Source organism: Falco rusticolus, chromosome 10, assembly GCF_015220075.1.
Source record: "Falco rusticolus isolate bFalRus1 chromosome 10, bFalRus1.pri, whole genome shotgun sequence".
NCBI classification, from domain to species: Eukaryota; Metazoa; Chordata; class Aves; order Falconiformes; family Falconidae; genus Falco; species Falco rusticolus.
In genome coordinates, this window is record NC_051196.1 from 20,470,548 (window position 1) to 20,491,775 (window position 21,228).

A 21,228-nucleotide genomic window follows, 5' to 3' on the forward strand; every position below is an offset into this window, starting at 1 on the left:
AAGCTCGAGCAAGCCGGGGCGGCGGGGGGCTTGCAGGGCTGCCCCAGCCGGAGGAGGAGGAGGGGGTGGCCAGGACGAAGGGGGTCTCTGTGCAGGCTCTCCCAGCAGACGTGGAAGATGCACATCTGGGGATATTAAGCTGCTGTTGCCCCCGATTTTTGCACCTCTGCAGCAAAGGGAGCAGCAGGCTGTGGGCTGGGCATGGCGGCTGGCACAGCCTCCGGCCGGGGCACCAGGGCTCAGCCTCTCCCTGCCCTGCCAGTAGCCCTGGCAGGTTTGGGAACGCCAGAAGCATCTCCCAGAAAATTCATGCCGACCAAGGAGAGCAGCTGGGACGCCATGTATAGACTTACAAGAGCAAATATTCCTGTGCGTAACGCATCCTAACCCAGCTGTGGCCCTGGAACATGGGGGTCCCGCCGCCCACAGTTGGCCGGGGACAAGCGACTGGGCTGAGCTGCAGGCCAGGATGACACCACACCAAGCATCGAACCTTCACAGCACCACGGTGCCAGGGTGCTGGAGCTAGCTGGGAAGATGGCAGTCACCCTCGCACCTCTGGGGCTGCCGGCACAGGCACTTGGCCTCCCAGTGCCCCAAGCAACCCGGCAAGACCCCGCCAAGAGCCCTGGTTGCAGCCCATCTGGCAGAGCTTCAGGCATGCAGTTGGCTTGGCATCCCCATTCCCCAGCTCGCTGGAAGCCTTCACGCTCCTCACCCTCAGCAGGCTCCGCTCCTCGGGGCTGGGGCCCCACAAGGATGGGGAAAAAGCCTTTTTTTTGTCCCTCTCCCCAAGAACATCAGGCTCCCGCCAAGGAGCTGTGCTCATTAGTAAGATGTCAGAAATCCCACCCGCAAAACACAACAGTTATTTGTTGCAGGATCCCTGGCACTGACTTCCTACTGAATCATTTATTCCGCCAGTTCTCCCCACAGAGGCCAACGAGCACGTGCTCCTGGCTGCAGCCAGTGCTGCCCGCCTGCCGGGCACCAGCATGCCCGCCAGCGGGGCGATGGGTCAAGCATCCCCTGCCAGCTCTGGGGCTTGAGAAGTTATTAAAAGGGCACCAAATCCCCACTCAAAAACACCGTCCCGACCTTCCAGGCTCTTGGCTGCTTTGTTACAGCGCTGGCACCATGTACACAGGGGCTTGGCAGCACTGCTGCTCCTGCACGCTTCCTCCTCCTCCTGCTTTCTCCCCAGTCCCACAGGAGCGGGATCCAGCCTTGTTCTGCCCGAATCCCTCACGGCACATCACTGCCCCGCGGGGGTTTGATGCCCATCTGGGCTGGCACAGGGAGTGGGCTCACTGTGCACCGCTGGGAGCTCTTTCCCCCCTGTTCAATCAGCCAACACATGCTGCTCTCAACGCAACTGGGCAAGCCTCCCACAAACTGAAGAGTCCTGCATTTGCCTCGCAGACCTGCGGACCCTTCCCTAAAGGTGTGCAAAAGCCACCCGCAACCCCAGCATTTTGCTTTCCTGCACCCTCCCTCCAGCGCTTGCCCCAAGAGCATCCCCTTAACTCTGCCCGGCCCCAGTCAGGAGCATCCCCAGGGAATAAATCACCTCTCCAGGGGCTGGGGGTGCAGGTGGGAGCGGGGCCGGGCAGAAGCACCCAGCCAGCAGCGGCAGTGTGGGTTGAACTTTGTCTCTGCCGTCTAGCATCCCAGCCCATCAGCATCAACACAGAGCCCTAAGGCAGGAACGGGGCAGGGGTCCTCCCACACTGCCTTTAGCCCCACCATCACCTCTTGTGCTCAGCCAGAGCCCATCCCCAGCCCCCAGGGCTTTGTGCTCTGTTCCTTCTTCAGCACCACATTCTGCAACCCCTTCTGCCTGGGCTTCATCACGCTCATCTTCTCCATTAAGGCCAGGGGAAAGGCAACCCCATCCCACCACCGCCCTGCCTGGCTCAGGGGTCCTGCCTGCTGCCTGCCCCCACATCAGGGCTCCCTAATCCCATATCTTCCTGTCCCATCTTGTCCCACTCTGCCCCAGCCTGCCTCAAACCACCCCATCCCTGCCTCGCTCCCCATCCTTACCCCCACTCCCTCCTGCCACATCCAACCCCCTGACACCACTCCACACCTGATGTCCCCAGCAAAGCCACAGTCCAAGGGCCACCCGTGCTCCTTCGGTGCTTTGGGAAGGGGGACCTGGGCCACGCAGTGGGTCCGGCTCTCCTCCCACAGCCCGAGCGAGCCCCCAGCCACCTCCTGCCGAGCTGACATTTAATCATCTGGCAGCCCAAGTGTGCTGTAACAAGGAGTCCTCCCAGCCAAGCCCCCCCAGAGGGATTAGGCTGGAAGTACTGGTGTGGGCCAGGGCACTGAGGGATCCTGGCACCGAGGGTCTGTCACTTATTGGCCTCTTGGGGTGATGGTCGCTTGGTTTCAAAGTCCCCCCCATGGCTCCATCCCAATGGTCCTCCCCGAGCACTCAGCGTCGCTGGAGCCGTCAGTGCTCCTCATCGCGGGAGGAAGGCTGGATATAAAAAGCCAGTGGGCTCCAAAACCAAGTTTGTTTCTCCTAGCTCCCAGCCAAGACGTCTGATGACCACAGCCCTGGGAGGGCTGTAATTTCTCAGGTTTATATATAGAGGAGACGAGGCCATGCCGTAGACAGGAACTATATAAAGGGGCTGCCCTGCCCCACTCCCACAGCCAGGCTGGTGGAGCCGGAGAGCTGCGTGGTGCCTCTCTCCGTGGCCATGGACACCTCCTACCCACAGGAGGACTACCTGCCCATGCCGTCCCACAAGCGGGAGCCATCTCCCACCACCTCCCCGCTGCCCCGCGACCACCTCATCTGGTCCATCTTCAACACCATCTACATGAACTTCTGCTGCCTTGGCTTCGTGGCGCTTGCCTTCTCCGTCAAGGTACGGGCACCGAGTGGGGAAATGAGGCTGAATGTTCGGGGTCACCTGGGAGCCTTCCCTGTGCCCCCCTGATGATCATCACCCAGGGATGATGCCAAGGGATGGACTTCCCAAGGAGACACAGAGTGTCTGAAATGGCTGCCTGGGAGGGCTGGGGTGGGGGACAAGAGCCCAACATCCTCAAGAGGCTGGCTGCAGGTGACACCATCTCTTGGTAAAGCCCCCACGCTTTTCCTGCCGCCTGTTAATGAAGCTGTGAGACTCCCTGAATAAATACAGCCTCCTGCTGCTGCCGGAGGACCAACTGCTGCTGCCTAGAAGGTGCTGGGGGAGCACGATGCCCCCAGCCCCTCCACCTGCCCTCTGGCAGGAGCAGCTCCAGCGGGGCTGGACCAGGGTGGAAAAATGGGGCTGAAGCCAGTGAGGCTATGAGAGAAGCCGGGAGGAAAATCCCAGCGGCAAAGCAAGCGGGGCCGGAGCGGGGCAGGAGCACAGGGAGCTGGTGGGCAGCCTGGGGCGGATGGAGAGCAACCCCCTTGACACTGACCAGGGGACCAGACTGCAGGCTGCGGGGGGGAGGCAGGGCAGGGGGCTGCGGGGGGAGGCAGGGCAGGGGGCTGCGGGGGGAGGCAGGGCAGGGGGCTGCGGGCTGCCCAGGCACTGCTGCCCGTCTCTCGGCTGTTGCAGGCGCGGGACCGGAAAGCGGCCGGGGACGTGGAAGCTGCTCGGCGCTTCAGTGCCAAGGCCAGGTGCTACAACGCCCTGGCATTGGCGGGGAGCGTGGTGCTGCCGCTGCTGCTCGCTGCCCTGGTCATCACGGGCGTCATCCACCTCTCCAAGCTCGCCCAGGAGTCTGCTGGCTTCTTCACCTACCAGTTCAGTGGGAGCAACGAGGAGGACAAGTGACCAGTGGGCGAAGGGCTTGTTGAAACTCCTTGGTATCGCTGGTGGCCCCCCTGCTCAAAAAACCCACTGGTCCAGCGTAACCCAGCCACTCCCCATCCCTGCCACCCACAGCCACGTCCACAAGCTCTCACAGCCACCAGGCAGTGCGTGGTTGGAGGGGACGTAGCCCACAGGCCTCCTGCCCTGCTGCATACCCCCTCACCCTCCCCTGGCTGGTCTGGCACCCCCAGCCCTACGGTGCCTGACCCTGGCTCCCAGCCACCTTTCTTGGGGCAGCTCTATTATTTTTGTTTACCCTGTGTGGTTTTTTTTTAAATTCCCTTTATCCTGTGTGGATCACAGCATCGGTGATTACTATTTAAATCATTAAACCATTTCACACATTGTGAGTCTTCTGCGTGCGTGTGTGTAGTGCAGTGGGGGTGCTAAAGGGACAATATAAATACATCGGTTTTGCTCTGAAGAGGCTCTTTGCAGCCAAGAAGAGCAATAATCTCTGTGACCCTTGGAGCCACCCAGCCTAAACTAGCCAGAAGCCAAAGAAGCAGAGAAGTGCCTCGGTCCCGGGGGGGACACGCTCAAGCAGATGAGATGTCATCTCCTCCAAGGTGAGCTGAGACTTGCAAACTCATTGCAGTAAAGCAGAGACCCCCCAGCAGGGACAGAGGAGATAAGCACAGGATGCCACCCCACTGCTCTGTGCTGTCCCTCACTATTGCCCTCCCTCGTCCAGAGCCAGCTCATTTTGACAGCTGGATTAAAAGGATCCCTTTTTGTGGAGGAGGGGGATCCCTTTCCGTGCCACCCGAGACCTGGCTCAGAGCTGGGCTTTATCCTCAGCCCCACCAAAATCCAAACCCAGGTGCAGTCCACAGGGCTGTACCGTGGGTGAGGGGATGGAGGGGTCCCGTTTGTCCTGCCCTGCTGCCAAGAACTGCTGCTAATTAAGGGTTGAGTGACTTTTGACAAAGTCTGACAGGGAGCCAGCGTAATTATAAGGCAGGGGAGTTGCTTCGCCTTCTTCCCTAAGCGTTCCCACATGCTGCCTGCGGCAGGGAGCAGCCGCAAGGCTTTTTATAAACTCCGTGGGATTCAGCCGAGATTCCTGGGGTTTGCTCAGAGAGGACAGACCCTGGCAAGGGTGGCTTCGACATCCCCTCGCTTTGGCCCATGTCTGCTCTAGCAAAGCCATGGAGCTGGGAAACACAGCAGCAAAACGGCCCCAGGAAGGGGGGTGCGGGAGGGGAGGATGCTGCGAGGTGCAGAGCTGGTGTCGTGCCTCCTGTTTGCAGGAATACAGGGGTGCAGCCCTTCCCCTTCTCCCCTTGGGGCTTCCTAGGACACGGAAAATGCCTTAAGCAAATTTACGGCAGGTCTTTGCTCACCTTGAGGCTGCTTAGCTGGAGGAGAGCTCTGCTTAGACCCCAGAAAAATGCTGCACTTGTCATCATCTGACATAATTTTAATGATAACTGATGCCTGGGCTTCCTACAGCCCTTCAAACGTCAAGTTAGAAGGGCTTTAACTCCAAAACTGCTTGAAAAGAGAGATGATAATGTATGTAAGGGCTTAAAAACACGACAGGGATGTTATACACCAAATAAAAGAAAAAGAGCTACGTGCTGCCCGAACGGGGTTAAAATGCTCTTGGCTGTGTATTTTGTGACTGACATTAGTGCCAAAATAACACTCGGCTCCAGCCTTACTTCTGTCCGCCCTGCCACGCTGCCTTTGCAGAGTTTCTCCTTGCGAGGATCAGCAGGATTTGGGGGTCCCAGCTGCTTGGCATACCAACACCCCAGAGGCTGCTGCAGAGGGATCCTCCTCTGTGCTGGCTGGCAGAGACATGACGTGGCGGGCAGCGCTGGTGGAGCCTCCACCGCCCTGTGAGCCCCCGGAGTGATGCAGGCAGGCAGGAGAAGGCAAGGACCAAGCCGGGACGTGTTGGAGTAGCTGGGAGTCAGCACACGTACGGGCTGGACTAAATACGGATCCATTCAGCTAGGGTCATCCTATATCTGTTTATACACAGATATAGAAAGCAGAAACAAGTCATGAGTGTTTAGATAATGCATTTAAAACAGTCGCTTTCAGGCTTTATTTCACCTCCTCTGCTAAGCGAGAGATACTGAAGGCACATGAAGGGGAGTCAGGGGGCTCACTGCCCCCTGGCACAGACGAGGATGCTCAGCACCACCGGGAGCTGCTGCCACCGCAGCCACAGTGACAGCCCTGAGCCCACCACCCCGCCCCAGGGCCATGCAGACAGCATGTGGTCCCATGGGGGCAAAGGGTTTATGGCACAGCCTGGGACCTCCACCTTCCCCCTCCCCCTCTGCAGACATCCACTCTTCAGCTGGTTTCTGCTGCCTCGGGGCGGGGGGCGGGGGGCGTAAATCCCAGATCAACCAAGGTTTAAAATGTCTCGGTGGATGACCTCTGAATCCAGCCAGCCGCCGTGGGGAAGGAGATGCTCTGTCCTACAACAAAACCCAACCTGTGTGAGATACGGGAACGGTTTCTCCCCCAAATTGTCTATTTTTAGGAAGCAGTCCCAGGTGATGACACCTTACCTTCCCACAGGGGAAACCGCTGCCCTGACTCCTCCAGCACAGCTTCCAGGGGAGGTGCTGGAGGCTCCCGGGCGTACTCAGTCACTTTGATCCTGATCACTTCTTTGGTGATGATGAACTTCAGTTTATTGCCAAAGTAGGAGACACCAGTGACTTTCAACTTGTTGATGTCATCAGGAAAGGCAGGGTTGAAGCGGAGGCTGGAGCGGGTGATCCTGGAAAGGCAGGAGCACATCAGTGGTGGGGACAGAGGGTAGCTACCAAGCGGTCAGCCACCTCCCCCTATCCCTATGGCACCTTATAGGCTTCAGGCTTCTTAAGGGGACTGCTGTAAACAGAGACCCTGTGTCCTCCACCCCACATCGAGCTGCTGCAGGTGTGTTCCCGCTGTAAAGACTGGAAAAGGATTTGGAACAGGGAAGCGGCTCTTTCCGTGTCACTTGATGAGTTAGTGGCGCGTTTGGGAAGCTGAATGCCATTTGCTAAGTCTGTCCTCTGGCTCAGCCCTAACATCCCCTGCCTCCCTCAGATGTGGTGTGGAAAGACCCTCTGCAGCCCAGCCTCACACATCCCGGAGGCCTCCCCCGTTATGCCATGCATCTCTGGGCAGAGTGTCCGTGATGCATCCCAAGGATCTCCAGGCAAACCCTGAGCACACGGATGAAGCATCTGGTGAAGAGCTACTTGGGCTGTGATTTCACAGCCTGGCACCTGAGGCCATTCCTGTCCCCCTTTCCAGTCCCTTACTTGGGCTCTGTGCTTTCCATTAGGTTGGATTTTATTTTTTTAACAAGAAAGAGCAAAAAATTTTATTTTTTTTTTCTTCCAAGACAGCTCAGCTCCCCACTCCGGTTCAGAGGTTGGCTTCAGCAGCAGCGATGCTGGCTAAACTTCAGGAGCGCCCTGCTCAGAGACAGGGAGGGGAATGGGGCATGGGAAGGAGCAGAGGTGGCCGTGGATCCCAGGCAGGAATTGCCATTGAAATCTGGTCACACCAACCTACAGCACAGGCCGTGGGCCACGCATGGCACTCTGTCCCAGCCACATGAGCAGCTCAGGAGATGGCGGTAGCTGGGATGTTTAGGATGGACACTCAGCTTCAGCCCAAATACCTCGCAGCAGGTATTTGTTCTCACCTGCCGTTCCTCGGCAAGCTGTACCACGGTGGTGAGGAGATTATGGGAGCTCACCTCACACCTGGTGGGGATGCTCCTGGAGGTGCCGCTCAACTGAATCATGAGACACACCTGACCACTAGTGCTGACCCTCTCTGTAATTTGCCATGTCAACGAAGATGTGGCCACACAGCTTGGTTTTCACTTGCCCAAGCTGTGACCGAAGTGGGTTGGCAAGGTGACCTTGGGCAACCCACATCAGCTCCCACCTTCACTGGTTTGAAAGGACTTAGATTCAGCACTGCTGTATGTGCTCCTTCACGTATACAGATCAAGATACAAAAATCAAGAAAACAGCTTGAATCCTTTCTGCAAGCCCTTACCCAGGGTCAAACAGAGCCCGCTGGTGCGTTTGGGCTTTGGATGAGGAAAGACAACAGTCACTGTTATCTCCTACTCAAATCTTGACATGAGAGCTCTTGCCCATCACTCCCTAACATGTGGAGAGGACTCAGTGGGCTGGAGGGAACTCAGGAGAGGCTCAAGACAGTGGAGAGCCTCAGCAGCAGGGCAGCGTGAGGCAGGATCCACCGCGTACCATGGGCAAGGCAAGAGCGTGACCTGGAGGGACACATAAATGTCACCTCAACATCTGCAGGAGCTTGGCTGGAGCCCCAAAGCCTGTGGCTTGAGCCTGTGCTGGGAGGGCCCGGCCCAACACGCAAGGAGCATCTGAGGACCGTCGGGCTTCGCGAAAGCTGGGATTGAGGTTTTCAGCTGGGAATACCGCAGCTCACGCCCAGCTCCACCAAGAAACCAGTGGGTTTCTCGGCAACTTCTGGCCACACACACAGAGTAAAACCACAGAGTTAGTGCTAAAAGGTTTCGCTGGAAACCAAAAGGGTTGTCAGTTTGATCCATCCTCAGTTAAACTAAGAATATGCTCAGGAGACTGTTGCTTCAGGGTAGAAACCACCGGACTGCTTTGGATAAGAGACACAGCTTTGAAATTACATCAGCAGCGTAATGGTTGTTCTAAGGTATTTTGATGCCATGGCGATGCCGGCTGGGCACGCTCCTCTGCAGAGGTCTGCAGCGCCGCACGCATGGCAGATGGCTTTGGGGGGATGCAGAGGGTCTTTCCACACCACATCCGAGGGAGGCAGGGGATGTTATGGCTGAGCCAGAGGACAGACTTAGCAAATGGCATTCAGCTTCCCAAACGCGCCACTAACTCATCAAGTGACACGGAAAGAGCCGCTTCCCTGTTCCAAATCCTTTTCCAGTCTTTACAGCGGGAACACACCTGCAGCAGCTCGGTGTGGGGTCTCTGTTTACAGCAGTCCCCTTAAGAAGCCTACAGCCTATAAGGTGTCGTTAGAAGCAGACTTCTGTTTGCCTGCAGGGTGACTGTAGGGACTTTTCTCTGCAACTACTGAGCCAAACGGCCCACGTATTTGGTGGGTCATCGTCCCTAAGCTTCATCCACACTTGGTGAAGAAACCAAAGCAACAGCCACCTATGGAGCAGGCAGGTCGGGACGTGGTTCTGGCATGCAGGCATCAAAATGATGTGGGCTAGCCACAACCCCGGAATCAGGGATGTCCCTCTTCACCGGGGGTGTCAGCCAGTGCCGGAGAGACCGGCACTGGCCTTGCCATGCTGCCTTTTGAAGCCAATGGCTTTAACACTGACGCAGCTGGAGGAGGAACAAACCAAAACTTGTCATTTCTGATATCTCCACCCTCTTCCCCACCAGTGACTAACTGTTCCCAGTTCATCCAGGAACATTAACGCTCCTGTTTGTCATTGCCTGCTGGGAGCTTGGCAGGATATTCTGGATGCTGCAAGTTCCTTGACTTTTTCATGAGTAAAACCACATTGCTGCAGATGAACAGTAAGGTTTCAAGTGATATGTAGTTGCTTAGAAATTAAATGCAACATAAGATAGGTCTCACCTGAACCCTGTGTAGCCAAAGAGGACAGCTTGCAGGAATCCACCCATCCCTGTCAAGAAGTTCACAGCTCCCGACCCGTCTGAGTTCTCCACCCAGATCTGCTCCAGCAAGAGAAATAAATGACTCAACAGTTGCACTGGGACTCTTCACGCAGTTTTGAGGGGTTGAACACGCTTATCATCGTCACTGTCACCTATCTGGGGTGCTGCAATGACCATGCCTTGCTGCCCATCCCGGCATGAGGTGGTGGGTGGGCTTTGATGCGTCCCTGAATAGCACCATCTCCATGCCCCTTCCCATTCCTAGGCAGAAGGAAGCCTAGAGGGTGTACGACAGCGACCCATGGCTTTGTGTTGCCTGATAGGAATCAGACGCCTCCTCACTGCTCTTTGGAAGCACACAGAGAGGAGATGGAGCGTGCAACCACCAAGCCCAATGTAATAATCACCTGGTGACCACAAGTGCCGTCAGCATGGGCTGCAGCCCAAGCGATGCCTCTCAGTGTGACACAACCTACTTGGGAGCAGGCAAGATAAAAGCAAGAGGCGTTTGTCACAGGGAAGCACCCACACCATGCAGCTAACCTTGAAGGGCTCCGTGATGTTGCTGAAACACTTGTTCAGTTGGCTCTGGGCTCTCTGGACCTCCTTCAGCTCCAGCCAGCCCACCGCAAACATGCTCTGCCAGAGAGAGAAACAGCCTTTCACCTGCTGCTGCTCCCCAGGGGCAGCAATGCAGCAAAAGCTTCTGAGGGACCCCACCGCCAGCATCCTTCTGACCCAGGACCGACACCTTTGGTGCACTCCTCTAGCTCCGCACTCCTCACACTCCCTTAGAATTTAAAGCAGGTCTGACAAATCGTGTCTGCTGACGGGGCTGGTGGTCCCTAACTTGGATGGAAACAACCACCTCGGGGATGAATCCCAGCTTCGGCTTTCCCCCTTTCCTTACCCAGGTCATGGCTGGCCCATCCAGCTCAGTGACGGGCTCATACATCTCCAGGTCATTTCTCCGGACTTCAGAGCTCATGGGGTGCATCAGCGGGAACCCAAGCAAGACAACGTCAGCTTGTTTCACAGGCTCACCTGGGGAAAGGAGCTGGTCAGACCACGTATGCCAGCCAGGAACAACTGGCTGGCTGATGCTCTGTTTACTCACATGGGGAACAAACCTCTCACAGAATCATCAGCTTAGAACAACAAATGCCACACCAGCAGGGGGAAGGCAGTGGACCTGCAGGGAGGACAACTCATTGCTGCCTTGCTACAGGCAGACCAGAGCAGCAGCTTATGGTTTGTCCTTGCTGCTGTGTTGAGGCGGGATGCTGGCACAGCCCTAACGTGATGGCATCCAGCCTGGCATCACCTGAGCTCCAGGCGTGAAGGAATAGCTCCCAGGATCCCGTGCATCCAGGCTACCCTGCCCCTAACTATGGGAAAAGGGGCACTTAACTGGGCAGGCATTACCACTGGAACTGGTCCTTCCACTTCTAGAGGGCCAGGGAGCTCTGGATGGGCAACACGCGGCCCTTGGCCTTGGAAAGACAGACCTAACTGTCAGCAGTGGGTTCATAGCAACCACAGCAACCGCAGCCCAGGGCTAAAAGTCTCTTCCTACTCTCCACGCTCCCAAATTTTCTAATTTTATGAGCCCACTAATGATAAAAGAGCCACTAAGAGGCAGGAAAAACTTCTACAAGCCCATTTGCCAGTGTGGAAAGCCTAAATGCTGCACCTGGGGAGCAATGCTGGGGATTCTTACTCCAGCCAACCCCCCAGCCACGCTTCCTGTGTCTGGAGCAGTCAGGGTCCCCACTTCTCGCAGACTTACAAAGAGTGAGCAGTGGCCAACTCAGGGGTTGGCTGCTGCCTCTCCGCTCACCTGGGCTGTAACCGTCGTACTCGGGATGATATTTCTTCTCCGCATCAAAGGGCACTTTGACTTTCTGGGCACAGTCCACCCACTCCTCTGGCACAGGGATCAAGAAGTCCCGAGCAACATCAGCTGCAAAGTTTAAGCTGAAAAGCAGCAAGGAACAGTGCTCTCCATCAGGCACGGGTGCCTGTCCCCCCCTCAGAGCCGGGAAGAGAAGAAAGGGAAGAGAAAGGACTAATTGAGCCGTAACTGCAAAGCAGCAACTACTCTGAAAGCACACAGGTCAGAGTTTAAGCTTGGGGTAACAGCTTTCATCGCTGGAGTCGGGAGTCCGTTCCTCTAGCTTTAGATGTCTCCAGCTGTGTAGTTGCACAGACACCTCACTAAAGGCAGGGAGAGAAGCCCTCCTGTGAAGCGAGACTCCTTGCTCTCATGTGGCCACATGAACCAGGCCAGATGGAGCCATGGGACCACCTACTCCCTTCCGCTGATGGTGAAGGCTGGCGAAGGAGACCCTCTCGGACAGAGGCATGCGAGGGGAGGAAAGGCACATCCCATGCTGGAGCCCTGCTGCCTCCTATCCCTGCCAGACAGCTGGGCAGAAAAGAAGAGAAGATGGGCCAGGCTTCGAGAACGCACGCGTGTTACCTCCGCTGTGCCACGGCGTTGGTGTACGCAGAGTTATCAACCTGGTGATGGTACTCATCCGGGGGCATGACACCTGGAGGAAGAGGAAGGGGACACTTCACACCGCAGCACACCCCAGGTCTGGCATGGCTTGGTGCTCATCCTCAGGGAAGCAGCACGAGAGGGGGACACCCCCGCTGCAGCGCCGGGGGTCCCTGTGCCAAGGTGCTGCCCCTCTGCTGCTGGTGGGATCCCACAGAGACCTGGGTGCAATGCTTAGCAGAGAACACGAGCGGTGCTGCTTGTGAAGGAGAAACAACCCAGCGTATGGCTGTGGCTGACGAGCAGCAGGTACCTCAGCCTGAGGGCATCCCCCTCACATCACAGGCAAGGTGACCTTCAAGTCACTAATTCTTTCAAGTCATTCCATCAAGTTGATCAAGTCATTAAACCTTTCCCTCTCTAGAAGCTCAGCTCCCTCCTTTGCTGCTTTTGTGCAGATTGTCCCCAGGAGGAGAGATGGCCACTTCCCAAGAGAAATGTGAAAATAGGCATTTAAATATGTGACTCCCCTGTGGGCACCGGGGATACCTCCAAGGACCTTTGCTCCAAGGGCAGCAAACCCAAGGGCTCTTCCAGCTCTGACCACCCCAGTTTCACACAGACCCCTTCACTCTAACCCAGCCTTCTCCTCCAGACCCTTTCCACAAACACATCTCCCTCACTTCTCTTCCCCCTTGGCATCCGTTTTCAGAAGCAGCCATCAGCATTAACTTGCACTGGTTTACGTGACGGCTGCCTGCGGAGGCACCCTCTGCCCTGCCAGACACACCAGCAGTTGGGCTCGTTTGGCACCAACAGCACCAGATGTCCTTCAAGGGATTAAACTCCTGCAGTCTCCTGGAGGACTTAAATTCAGGTCTCTTAGAAAACACTTAGAAAACTCCTTCCTCTCCCAAGCCCTTGCACTCTGCCTTCTCTAAGTGCCACCAGTCACAACAGCAGGTCTGAAGGCACTTCTGCTTGTGGCATCAGCTCGTACCACCATGGAAGGAGACTTCTAGAGATGCCCTGTGAGTGGCAAGGGGCTGAGAGAAGAAACAACTGATACTGTGCCACTGGAAGAGAGCTGAACATCTGGTTACATATTCACACAGACACAAATATCATCTATGAGATGTTCCAGAGGGCAGGAATCTGAAGAGCCAGTGCACTCCCATCCGGGTCTGGCTGGAGGGACTCCGAGCCTCTGCTCGCAAACCCCTTCTCTACAAACAGGTCTGGCAGCTGCAGAAGTACCTTTGATGTGGTAGCACTGCTCCTCCTTGCTCCACTCCATCCTGCTGCACCAGTACTGAGCCACAGCACCCACCAGCTTCCAGCCTCCGTCCTCCCTGAACAGCTTCTGGTCCTGGATGGAGCCAAAGCCAGAGAAAAACAGGGATGTGAGGGAGACTCAACCAGACCCAAACTCAGCAGGAGGACAGCAGATCTAAGGAGATGGATGTAGCAGGAGAAAATGTCAGAAAACTGGCCTGGATTGAGCCAACAGGATGCTGAGCCGCCCAAGAGGAGAAGGACAGAGGAGGCAGGGCTGAAGAAGGGACCCTGGGGCGCTACCGGCAGTTCTGACAGGAGCAGATAGCAGCAGTTTCTCTGGGAAGGGACAGTGATCACCACCAGATGCCCTGCAGACCTTGCCAGCAGGCCATCCAGGTGGCACATGCTCCCTTTACCTGCGTGGTGCAGTAATACTGCTCAAAGGCCATCAAAACATCCCCAGTGACATGGATTTCTTGGGCTCCATAGATGTCCTCAGGACAGACTTCCCGGCCAGTGGCTGCACTCTCCCACGGGAACTTAGCACCCTGCCAGGAGACACCCATGACGCAGCTGAGCACAGCATCTTGAGATGCTCTCCCTGGTCCACCACCTGCGGGCCATGCCCTGCTCACAGCCCCTGGCTAAAACTAGAGCCAGAGAGGAAGAGCCAAGCCCAGCTGTCCTCCTGGCTGCCAGTGGCTGGGTGGCGTTGCCCTCAGCCCAACACCTCTGTCCCCACCTTGTAGCCTTGCTCCTGCGCGTTGTGTAAGGCTCCTTCCAGCGTGCGAATCCGGTACTCCAGGATGGCTCGGGCAGCTTCAGGATAAAACAGCAAAATGTTCGGGAACATCCAGGTGTCCTGCAAACATCCAAGCAAGGCAAGGCGGTGGGACTGGCTGGTGGGGCACCCAAACGCTCCCACCAGTTTCACTCTTCAAGTCCGCCCCCATCCCAAATGCTCTGACCGTGATTTTGCTACTACTTAAAGGTGGTAACTATTTTGTAATTTTAATGACTGTGGGGTCATTAAAAGGGATAAATCCATGAGGGACTGTTTCTGCCCATGCCTGCTGCTCTTGGGTACCTCACTGGGGTGATCTCAGCAGGACCTCCCATCCAGCAAGAGAAGGGATGCGTGGGTCCTCCAAAGCCAGAGGCTCTGGAGAAGGTCAAAACCACATGTGTCACCAGGAAGCAAACACACAAGCTCTTCAGGACTGAAAAGCCCTTGCCCACTGAAAAGACCAGACCAGATTTAGCACAGGAGCTTCAACACCATGCAGCAGCGTCTCCTGCCCACGCCATGCCATCACCATTCAGCCACAGAGATGTGCACACATTCAGCGTGGCTGCCCCGAGAGCAGTTCTGAGCTTCTGGCAGGGGCAAAGCCACCCAGCCCAGCCAGCTTATTGAGCACAACCAATCCTACGTTTAAAATGTGCCCATCGTGGAAAACAATTCTGGGTTTTTTCAGTGGTTTGGACACAACAGGGCTCGCTGATGCCTGAAGCCTGCTGAAGCTGGAAGAAGGGCAGGTTTCAGCTTGCTTTGGTTTAAATAGCTAAAAGTTGGTGGCCGTGCTCCAAGCTAGTCACTGCAGCCCCCTTGGGGGAGTGACCCCAACCACCTCAGCCCCAGCCCTCAGCCTGGGGAAGGGGGCTGCCCTGTGGTGGGGTCTCTCTCGACCCCTTGCCCCCATCAGCTACGCAGCAGCCCCAGGCATCTAGCCTTGATTTAGGCAATTTGCTTTCGAGTTAGAGGACAACCCAGATAAGCAACTACAGGAATTGAGCTGAGTCTGGGTCGCCGGTACAAAAGGAGCAGGAGGATGCTCGCCAGCAAGGGGCTGGTGCCAAGGTGCCCCTACTTGGGAGTAAGGAGGAAGCTCCCGCCAACCTCCTGTTGACTCTTCTCCACCCCAGTCACCGTGCAAAGCCCCCAGGTTGCCATGGCTTCCACCCACCTGGTCCCAGAAGACATGGCCCCAGTAGTCCTCGCCCTGAGTGCCGTTGGACAAGCCGCCAGGGCTGATGCCATGGAAGAGGAATCCCGGGCTCCCACGGGGTGGGATGGCACTCAGCAGGTAGTAGAGACAGCCATAGAGGGCCTGCCTCAAAGGCAGAGGTCCGTCCAGGTCGATGCAGCAGCCTTGCCACAGCGTGGCCCATGCCTGGGCATGGGAGGAGTGCAGGGAGCCAGCAGCGATAAGGGCCAGCCCTTCACTGTAGCTCTTCTTCACCTCCTCTTCGCTCTCAGCCACGGCCGTCAGGAACTCCCAGGATTGCTCCCGCTCCTCCCCATGCAACGTCAAGGCTTGCGGCACCGGTGTCCAGAGCATGTGAACTGTGGGACGAGGTCCCCCCTCCACCTCAGGAACCAGCGTCTTCCCGTAGACGTAGCTGTGGGAGGCAGCAAGAGACAGGTGAAGGGAAAGCGGAGCAGGTGGGACTCCATGCATGTCCACTCATGCAGAGGGGACCTCCCACTGGCAGTCGAGCACCAGGCTCCTGTCCCACCTAGGGCGGAAGCTTCCTTGTCCCCACGCTTCAACTCAGCTGCCGTCCCACCCTCAAAGCACGGGTGAGCGACACTCCTTGCCGTTGGTCCCCAGCCCCAGGAAGCCACTTCCAGAGGTCACCTCCCCCAGACTCACTGTCTTCCCCACACTCATTTCTTTGTCATCACATCTAGTCCCTGTGGCCTTTGGTGCTCTTTTACATGTAATTATTCTGGAGTTGCAACTAATAAAAACATTTCAATACCTAACATTTTATATACCTGCCTGGAAGAAGCAGGTTTGCACAAGCCTCCACACTACTTAGTATTTCAGTCTTGCTCTAATCTTACTTTGCAATTTACTTCCTAACGGTGAGCAGGGCAGCACGCAACAGCCCACGAAGGGTGTATTCAGGGCAGGGTGCCCCCGTCACCCAAACTCACTGTGCTCCCTGGAAGTCTGGTCCTTGGCTCAGGTCCAGGTCCTGGCTCTTTGTCACAAAAGGAGTCTGGAGCTGGACCGTGATGGGTCGGGTGACGTGAGCTGATCGCTGGATGGTGATGCTGAAGGCCATCAAGTGGATGAGGGAATGGTGAGCGTAGATCTGTTGGGTGGCTGCATAGTCTGTTGACTGAAGCACGTGGCTGAAGGTTCCTGTGAGCACAATATGAGCCATCAGCCTTTTGAACCCTCAGGTCCCGATGTTCTGCCCCAGGCTCCCATTTCAGCCCTATCTACTGGCTCTCGCTGGCAAAGGAACCACCTTTTCCCAGGTCCAAATGCAAACAGAGCTTTTTGACTGTTAACACACTGAATCTGGCCAAGCCACAGAGATCTATGCTGTAGAATGTTTCATCAGGCTTCATGACTAAACTGTGTTTTCCAAGCTTGGCTCCAACAGGGATTGAGATACAGTCTGAAAGTCGCTCTTATTCCACTCGCTCCAACACAACTTTGGAAGAACACCACCCCGCAGGTGAACATAAAATGGGGAGAAGACAGATGTGACCTTGTGGAAGAGGCAACCCAGGCAAAGAGACTTTAAACTCTAGAAGGGGGTCACCAGCAGCGGGACAGAAGAGCGGTGGATGCTCCAGATTCTGAAGGTCCAGAGGCGGCAGGACAGGGAGGTGCCCGCCCGCACTCGGCTGCTCACCCGTCCGGGTGTCCAAGGCGAAGGTCTCTGCCGGGCTGTCCGCAGCAGGCACCACCATCCTGACGTTGAGGGGGCTGGGGACGTCAGCACGGTGCGTGTCTCCCACCGCCCCGTTGTACACGCCGTTGACGTGGAGGATGTCCCGGTACACGCGGGTGCCCAGGTAAGCGTTGGTCACCGTCGCCAGCAGCCGTGGGTCCGAGGGCAGAGAGGCAGAGGTGAACACAGCGGGGTCCTCCTTGCCATCGGCCATTTCTGAACCAAGCCGAGCTGCAGAACAACAAGAGTCTGGGGCAAGTGGCGAACGGACCAAGCCGGAGCAGGCTGAGCGTGGCAGTTTGACACCAGCCCAAAGCAGGGGCTGCAAGCTGCCTCTCTCTCCAAAACCTTCCTGGACCACCCTGCTCACCACCAAGGCTGGCAGCTCACCTGCCTCGCTATGTTCCTAGGGTCTGTGTTTCTTTTAGCTTCCCGTCTGGTCTCCACCGGCACCTCTACCAGCACCCTCCATTGCAGCCTCCCCCACAGTGCCTGGGCAGCTCTCCCCCACCTGGGCTCATTTCCCCCTTTGCAGCCCCCCTCGCTCCCCCTTGGCTCCAGCTGCCTCCCAGCCCAGCAAGGCTCCCCCCAGCTCGCCCAAACCTCACCCACCCACTGGCTACATCACTTCTCCAACTTCCTTCCCTCTTCTCCTCCGTGACAGAGGCTCACCAGTTTCTTCCAATACAACGCAGCCACCTTCCCCCCTTTCCTCCCAGTGCTGTTCTGGGACACTGTCAAATGCCCTTCTGCGGCCTCAGTGGCTCCCCATCGCCCAGCTCGCTGCACCCGATGCTGCTTCTCACTCACATGTTTAGCTCAGCTTCAGCTACTGGCTTACTAGGATAGGAGCCTTTTATTTCATTTATACATATATAAAAATACAGATCTGTATAGATATCTTTTTATATATTTATATATAACATGTAAACATACATATAAGTATATATTAAAGATATGTATAGCTATAGACACATACAAACAGAGCTGTACAGAAGGGAGCTGTAGCTGGCGCCTGGCAATGCTAAGCTCCAGAATAATACAGAGGGTAAAACAAGGCACCAAGAACTCCCCGGGCAGAGCTGCAAGCCCACCGGGGCCGCACAAGCGTGGCCAGAGCGCCCAGCCCAGGCTGACTGTCCCCAAAGTCCCTCCCTGGCCGCAGCCAGCTGCTGGCAGCACTCGGGCCGGCTCCGCTTCCTCACGCCAGGCGACGCTGGAGACTGAATTGCGATAAACCCCCTGCTCCTGCCTCCAGGAAGATCAAAACCAAGAGCCAAACCCTAATGGGGGGTCAGAGAACAAGACCTTGCCTTTGGTCCGGGGCTGAGTGCGAACGCCGGCTGCGGCGGGGGTGGCTGTCGGGCTCTCGCAGCGAGAAGGACGGAAGTCACCCCACCGAGAAAGAAGGAAGGAAATAACTTTTTTCCCTCCCTCCTTAAAAAAAAAATAATACAAGTAAGTCCTGATGTGCAGGTGTTTGCTGAGATGACACTGCCCACAGTGGGGAGCACGGAGGTCCCAGGGCTGCCTCGTGCTCTGAGGAAGGAGGAATGGAGAGAGGAAACCTCAGGCTGCTAGGACTGGCCTACGAGCTGCCCGAGGCATGCCGCAGGGCCCCGGCGAGGGGCTGTGGCTGCTCTCCAGCAAAGCAGACAGAAAAAGCACTCCAGCAAAGCACCTCACAGAAAGAACCATGCACTATAACCAACCTTTGCCCCAGGCCATGCTTTAACCCTTCTCCTTGCCAGCTCTCGGAGGGAACAGGTCCAGGCTTCAGTTTCGGGTGCCTTCCCTGGCTCCCTGCCCGAGACCCCACCGCCGCACACGTTTCTGGGCACGGCACGGGTGCCAGCAAGCATCCCACCCCGACAGCCCGTGCCGCAGGGGCACTGCTGGCACCCAGCCCCACTTCTCCCCACCCCATGTGTCTCTGTGCACTTCTGAAGGCCAGTTACAGACCAAGCAGCATTTTACTAAGCTGTCCCCAGGGCACTGCCACCATGCACAGAGGAGCCCACCCTCCCCAGGCTGGGCTGTGCCAGGGCCACACTGCCCTGGCCGTGGCACACGTCCCCAGCAGGCTCCTTGCCCCAGCCTGGCCATGCCTGGGCTCTCGCCTGGCTGGAGCACTGCTCTCCAGAGAGATCTGTGACCGCGTTTGACCAGCCAAATCCCCAGGGCAGCCAGCAGCCACAGCAGGGCACGCGGGTCCCTGACCCCAGTGAAGCCTCTGCTGCCCCGTGTCACAGGTGAGCAAACTGCAGATCCCACAAGAGCTGAAAGCAGCGGCCTGACCAGCCCCACAGCATGCCCGTGCCCTTCGGCACAGGAGGTGGTAGCCCCCACAGAGACACTTCCACCCCCCATCAGCACAGGGCAGCACAGGAGTTACAAACCCAGTCTCAGGGGAGTAGAAGGGAAGGAAAAAAAAAAAAAAAGGAAAAAAAAAAAAGCAAATTACCCTGGGTCTAAATGGATGGGTATTCCCCCCAGATCCCAGACATGCCTCCAGCTCACTTGTCAATGCTCACTACAAGATGGAGGCTCCCAGGTCCGCCTGTCTCTTGACCCTATGTCTCTTGCACCTCAAAGCCTTCCCTGCTCCCCCCACATGCCATGGGCCACCCCTGAGCTCAGCCCGCATGTGGGGCAGCCCCAGCTCGTGCTCAGCCTCCACGCTCCTGCAGCAGGAGAATCCTCGAGGTTCCCTTCTCAGCCCCATCAAGCGCTGCCTGTATCCATGACGTGTCAGAGGGGCATCACAGCAGCAGTTTCTCCATCCCACCCCATGCAGCAGCTTTGGTCCTTGCAGAGACAAACGTCCCTCAGCAGGGAGACCTGCGGTGCTGTCCCCACGGGCAGGGGGACACTGAGCACTGCAGCCAGATGCTGCGTCTCTGACCAACCCACTGCCGGCACCCTGAGAGGGGGATTATCTTATTGAACAATCCAACCTTTACAGGATAGATATTATACATCTGTTCTCTGCAAATCCGCAGAAAAGCCAGTGTCTGACTCGAGCAAAGCTGCCATCAGCATTAAGGAAGCAAAAATGTGTTTCCTTGGTCCAGCAGCAGTGAACGGCACCACGGCTCCCTGCTGGCTGCTGCCTGGGGAAGGTGAAGGCTCCTCACCGCTTGCTCCTGAGCGAGGCAGGACGAGCCCCTCCAGATTCAGCCTCAAGCCCACCACTGCCAGCCCCAGAGAGAGCGGGGACAGCAGTCAGTCAGGAGGAACCTGAACCAGAGACCGCGCTGGAAACAATGGCATGAGCTTGTAGGGAACAGACAGAGGGCACAGCCAAAGGCAGTGTTGTTTGTCCTACCTCTGGGTCCAGCCGTGCGGAACAGGAGCAAAGGGCGGGTTTTCCATGAGCACGCGTAATGTGTCTGGGAACAGTGTTCCTACCAGAAAACACGCAGGGAAGAAGCTGAGGAAAAGGAGAAGCAGCAGCAAGGGTGGCTGGTTAAGAAAGAGCTGCTGTACGCCTTCCCTACCAAAACAAGGGGTGAAAAGGGTCAAAGAGCTCTCCTGTGCCAGCTGCTCCTGGTCTTCTGCTCACCAGCTCCCGGGCGAGCAGCCGAGGAGGCAGATGCTCCCCGCAGAGCAGAGCCTGGCTGGAGCAGCCCTGTCGCTGCAGATAGAGGTGCCTTGCAGCAATCCCGATGGGCAGCGAAGGGCAGAGCCCAACCATTAACATTTGCTCCCAGCTCTGCTCCTTTCATATTCGAGGATTTAAACCCATACCTTACCACAGCAAGTTTAATTTAGTCTTTAATATTCACGACCGTTGGCTGGTCCAGGCATGGTGAGCCTGCGGCAGGGGCAGGTACACACAGCCTGCCAGCGCGGAGACCCCCTGGGGAAGGCTCTGGGCGCAAGAGCCCCCAGCAGCCGGCACTCCCCCCGCCGACCCCGCAGACACTCACTTGGCTTCCTTTGCTCCATGACGGGAATACTGAAATACTCCTTTTCAGAAAAGGCCTTTCTCACAGCAAACCAAAACCTCCTCGAACCCTGATGTAGCTTTTTCAAAGTAGCCCATCGCGCTGTGACAAGAACGGAGGGTTTCTCGAGGCTTTTTTCTTTTTATTCATCTGCACAGGACGATTTTCTCTGCGTAAGTCAGGGCACAGACAAGTTTCCCTGGTAATTTCAGGGGAAATCCATTAACTACATCTGTCCTTTACCACCAGCTGTTTCTCCAGTTTCTCAAGGACTTTAATTGGTCCTTTCACTTGGCTCCTGTTAGAACAAAATTTGCAAGGCT

At 56.7% G+C, this 21,228-nt stretch overlaps 2 protein-coding genes across 7 annotated transcripts; one reads left to right on the top strand and one right to left on the bottom strand.

Moving 5' to 3' along the window:
* Positions 1–2,670: 2,670 nt before the first annotated feature.
* Positions 2,671–4,165, top strand: IFITM5 (interferon induced transmembrane protein 5). Its single transcript, XM_037402891.1, has 2 exons — positions 2,671–2,885; positions 3,573–4,165. The coding sequence occupies exons 1-2, from the start codon at positions 2,715–2,717 to the stop codon at positions 3,789–3,791; spliced, it is 390 nt and encodes a 129-aa protein (XP_037258788.1). The 5' UTR covers positions 2,671–2,714; the 3' UTR covers positions 3,792–4,165.
* Positions 4,166–5,420: 1,255 nt separating this feature from the next.
* On the bottom strand, positions 5,421–19,810 carry PGGHG (protein-glucosylgalactosylhydroxylysine glucosidase). 6 transcript variants are annotated; one of them, XM_037401621.1, is made up of 14 exons: positions 19,420–19,810; positions 16,917–17,186; positions 16,204–16,414; positions 15,227–15,662; positions 14,002–14,121; positions 13,676–13,807; positions 13,239–13,350; positions 11,961–12,033; positions 11,319–11,455; positions 10,389–10,522; positions 10,022–10,117; positions 9,438–9,535; positions 6,365–6,579; positions 5,421–6,271 (listed from the first exon to the last, which is right to left on the bottom strand). In XM_037401621.1, the coding sequence occupies exons 2-14, from the start codon at positions 17,167–17,169 to the stop codon at positions 6,207–6,209; spliced, it is 2,082 nt and encodes a 693-aa protein (XP_037257518.1). In that variant the 5' UTR covers positions 17,170–17,186; positions 19,420–19,810; the 3' UTR covers positions 5,421–6,206. The 6 variants fall into 6 exon arrangements, with proteins under 6 accessions (XP_037257518.1, XP_037257517.1, XP_037257516.1 ...); XM_037401620.1 differs by lacking the exon at positions 19,420–19,810 and adding an exon at positions 18,269–19,392; XM_037401619.1 differs by lacking the exon at positions 19,420–19,810 and adding an exon at positions 17,628–19,392.
* Between the last annotated feature and the right edge of the window lie 1,418 nt (positions 19,811–21,228).

Coding starts and splice junctions, on each gene's coding strand:
- IFITM5 (XM_037402891.1), top strand. CDS start 2,715: ATGGACACCTCCTACCCACAGGAGGACTACCTGCCCATGCCGTCCCAC. Junction 2,886..3,572: donor CGCTTGCCTTCTCCGTCAAG/GTACGGGCACCG, acceptor CGGCTGTTGCAG/GCGCGGGACCGGAAAGCGGC.
- PGGHG (XM_037401621.1), bottom strand. CDS start 17,169: ATGGCCGATGGCAAGGAGGACCCCGCTGTGTTCACCTCTGCCTCTCTG. Junction 14,122..15,226: donor GCCATGTCTTCTGGGACCAG/GTGGGTGGAAGC, acceptor GGATGTTTGCAG/GACACCTGGATGTTCCCGAA. Junction 9,536..10,021: donor ACATCACGGAGCCCTTCAAG/GTTAGCTGCATG, acceptor TTGCTGGAGCAG/ATCTGGGTGGAGAACTCAGA.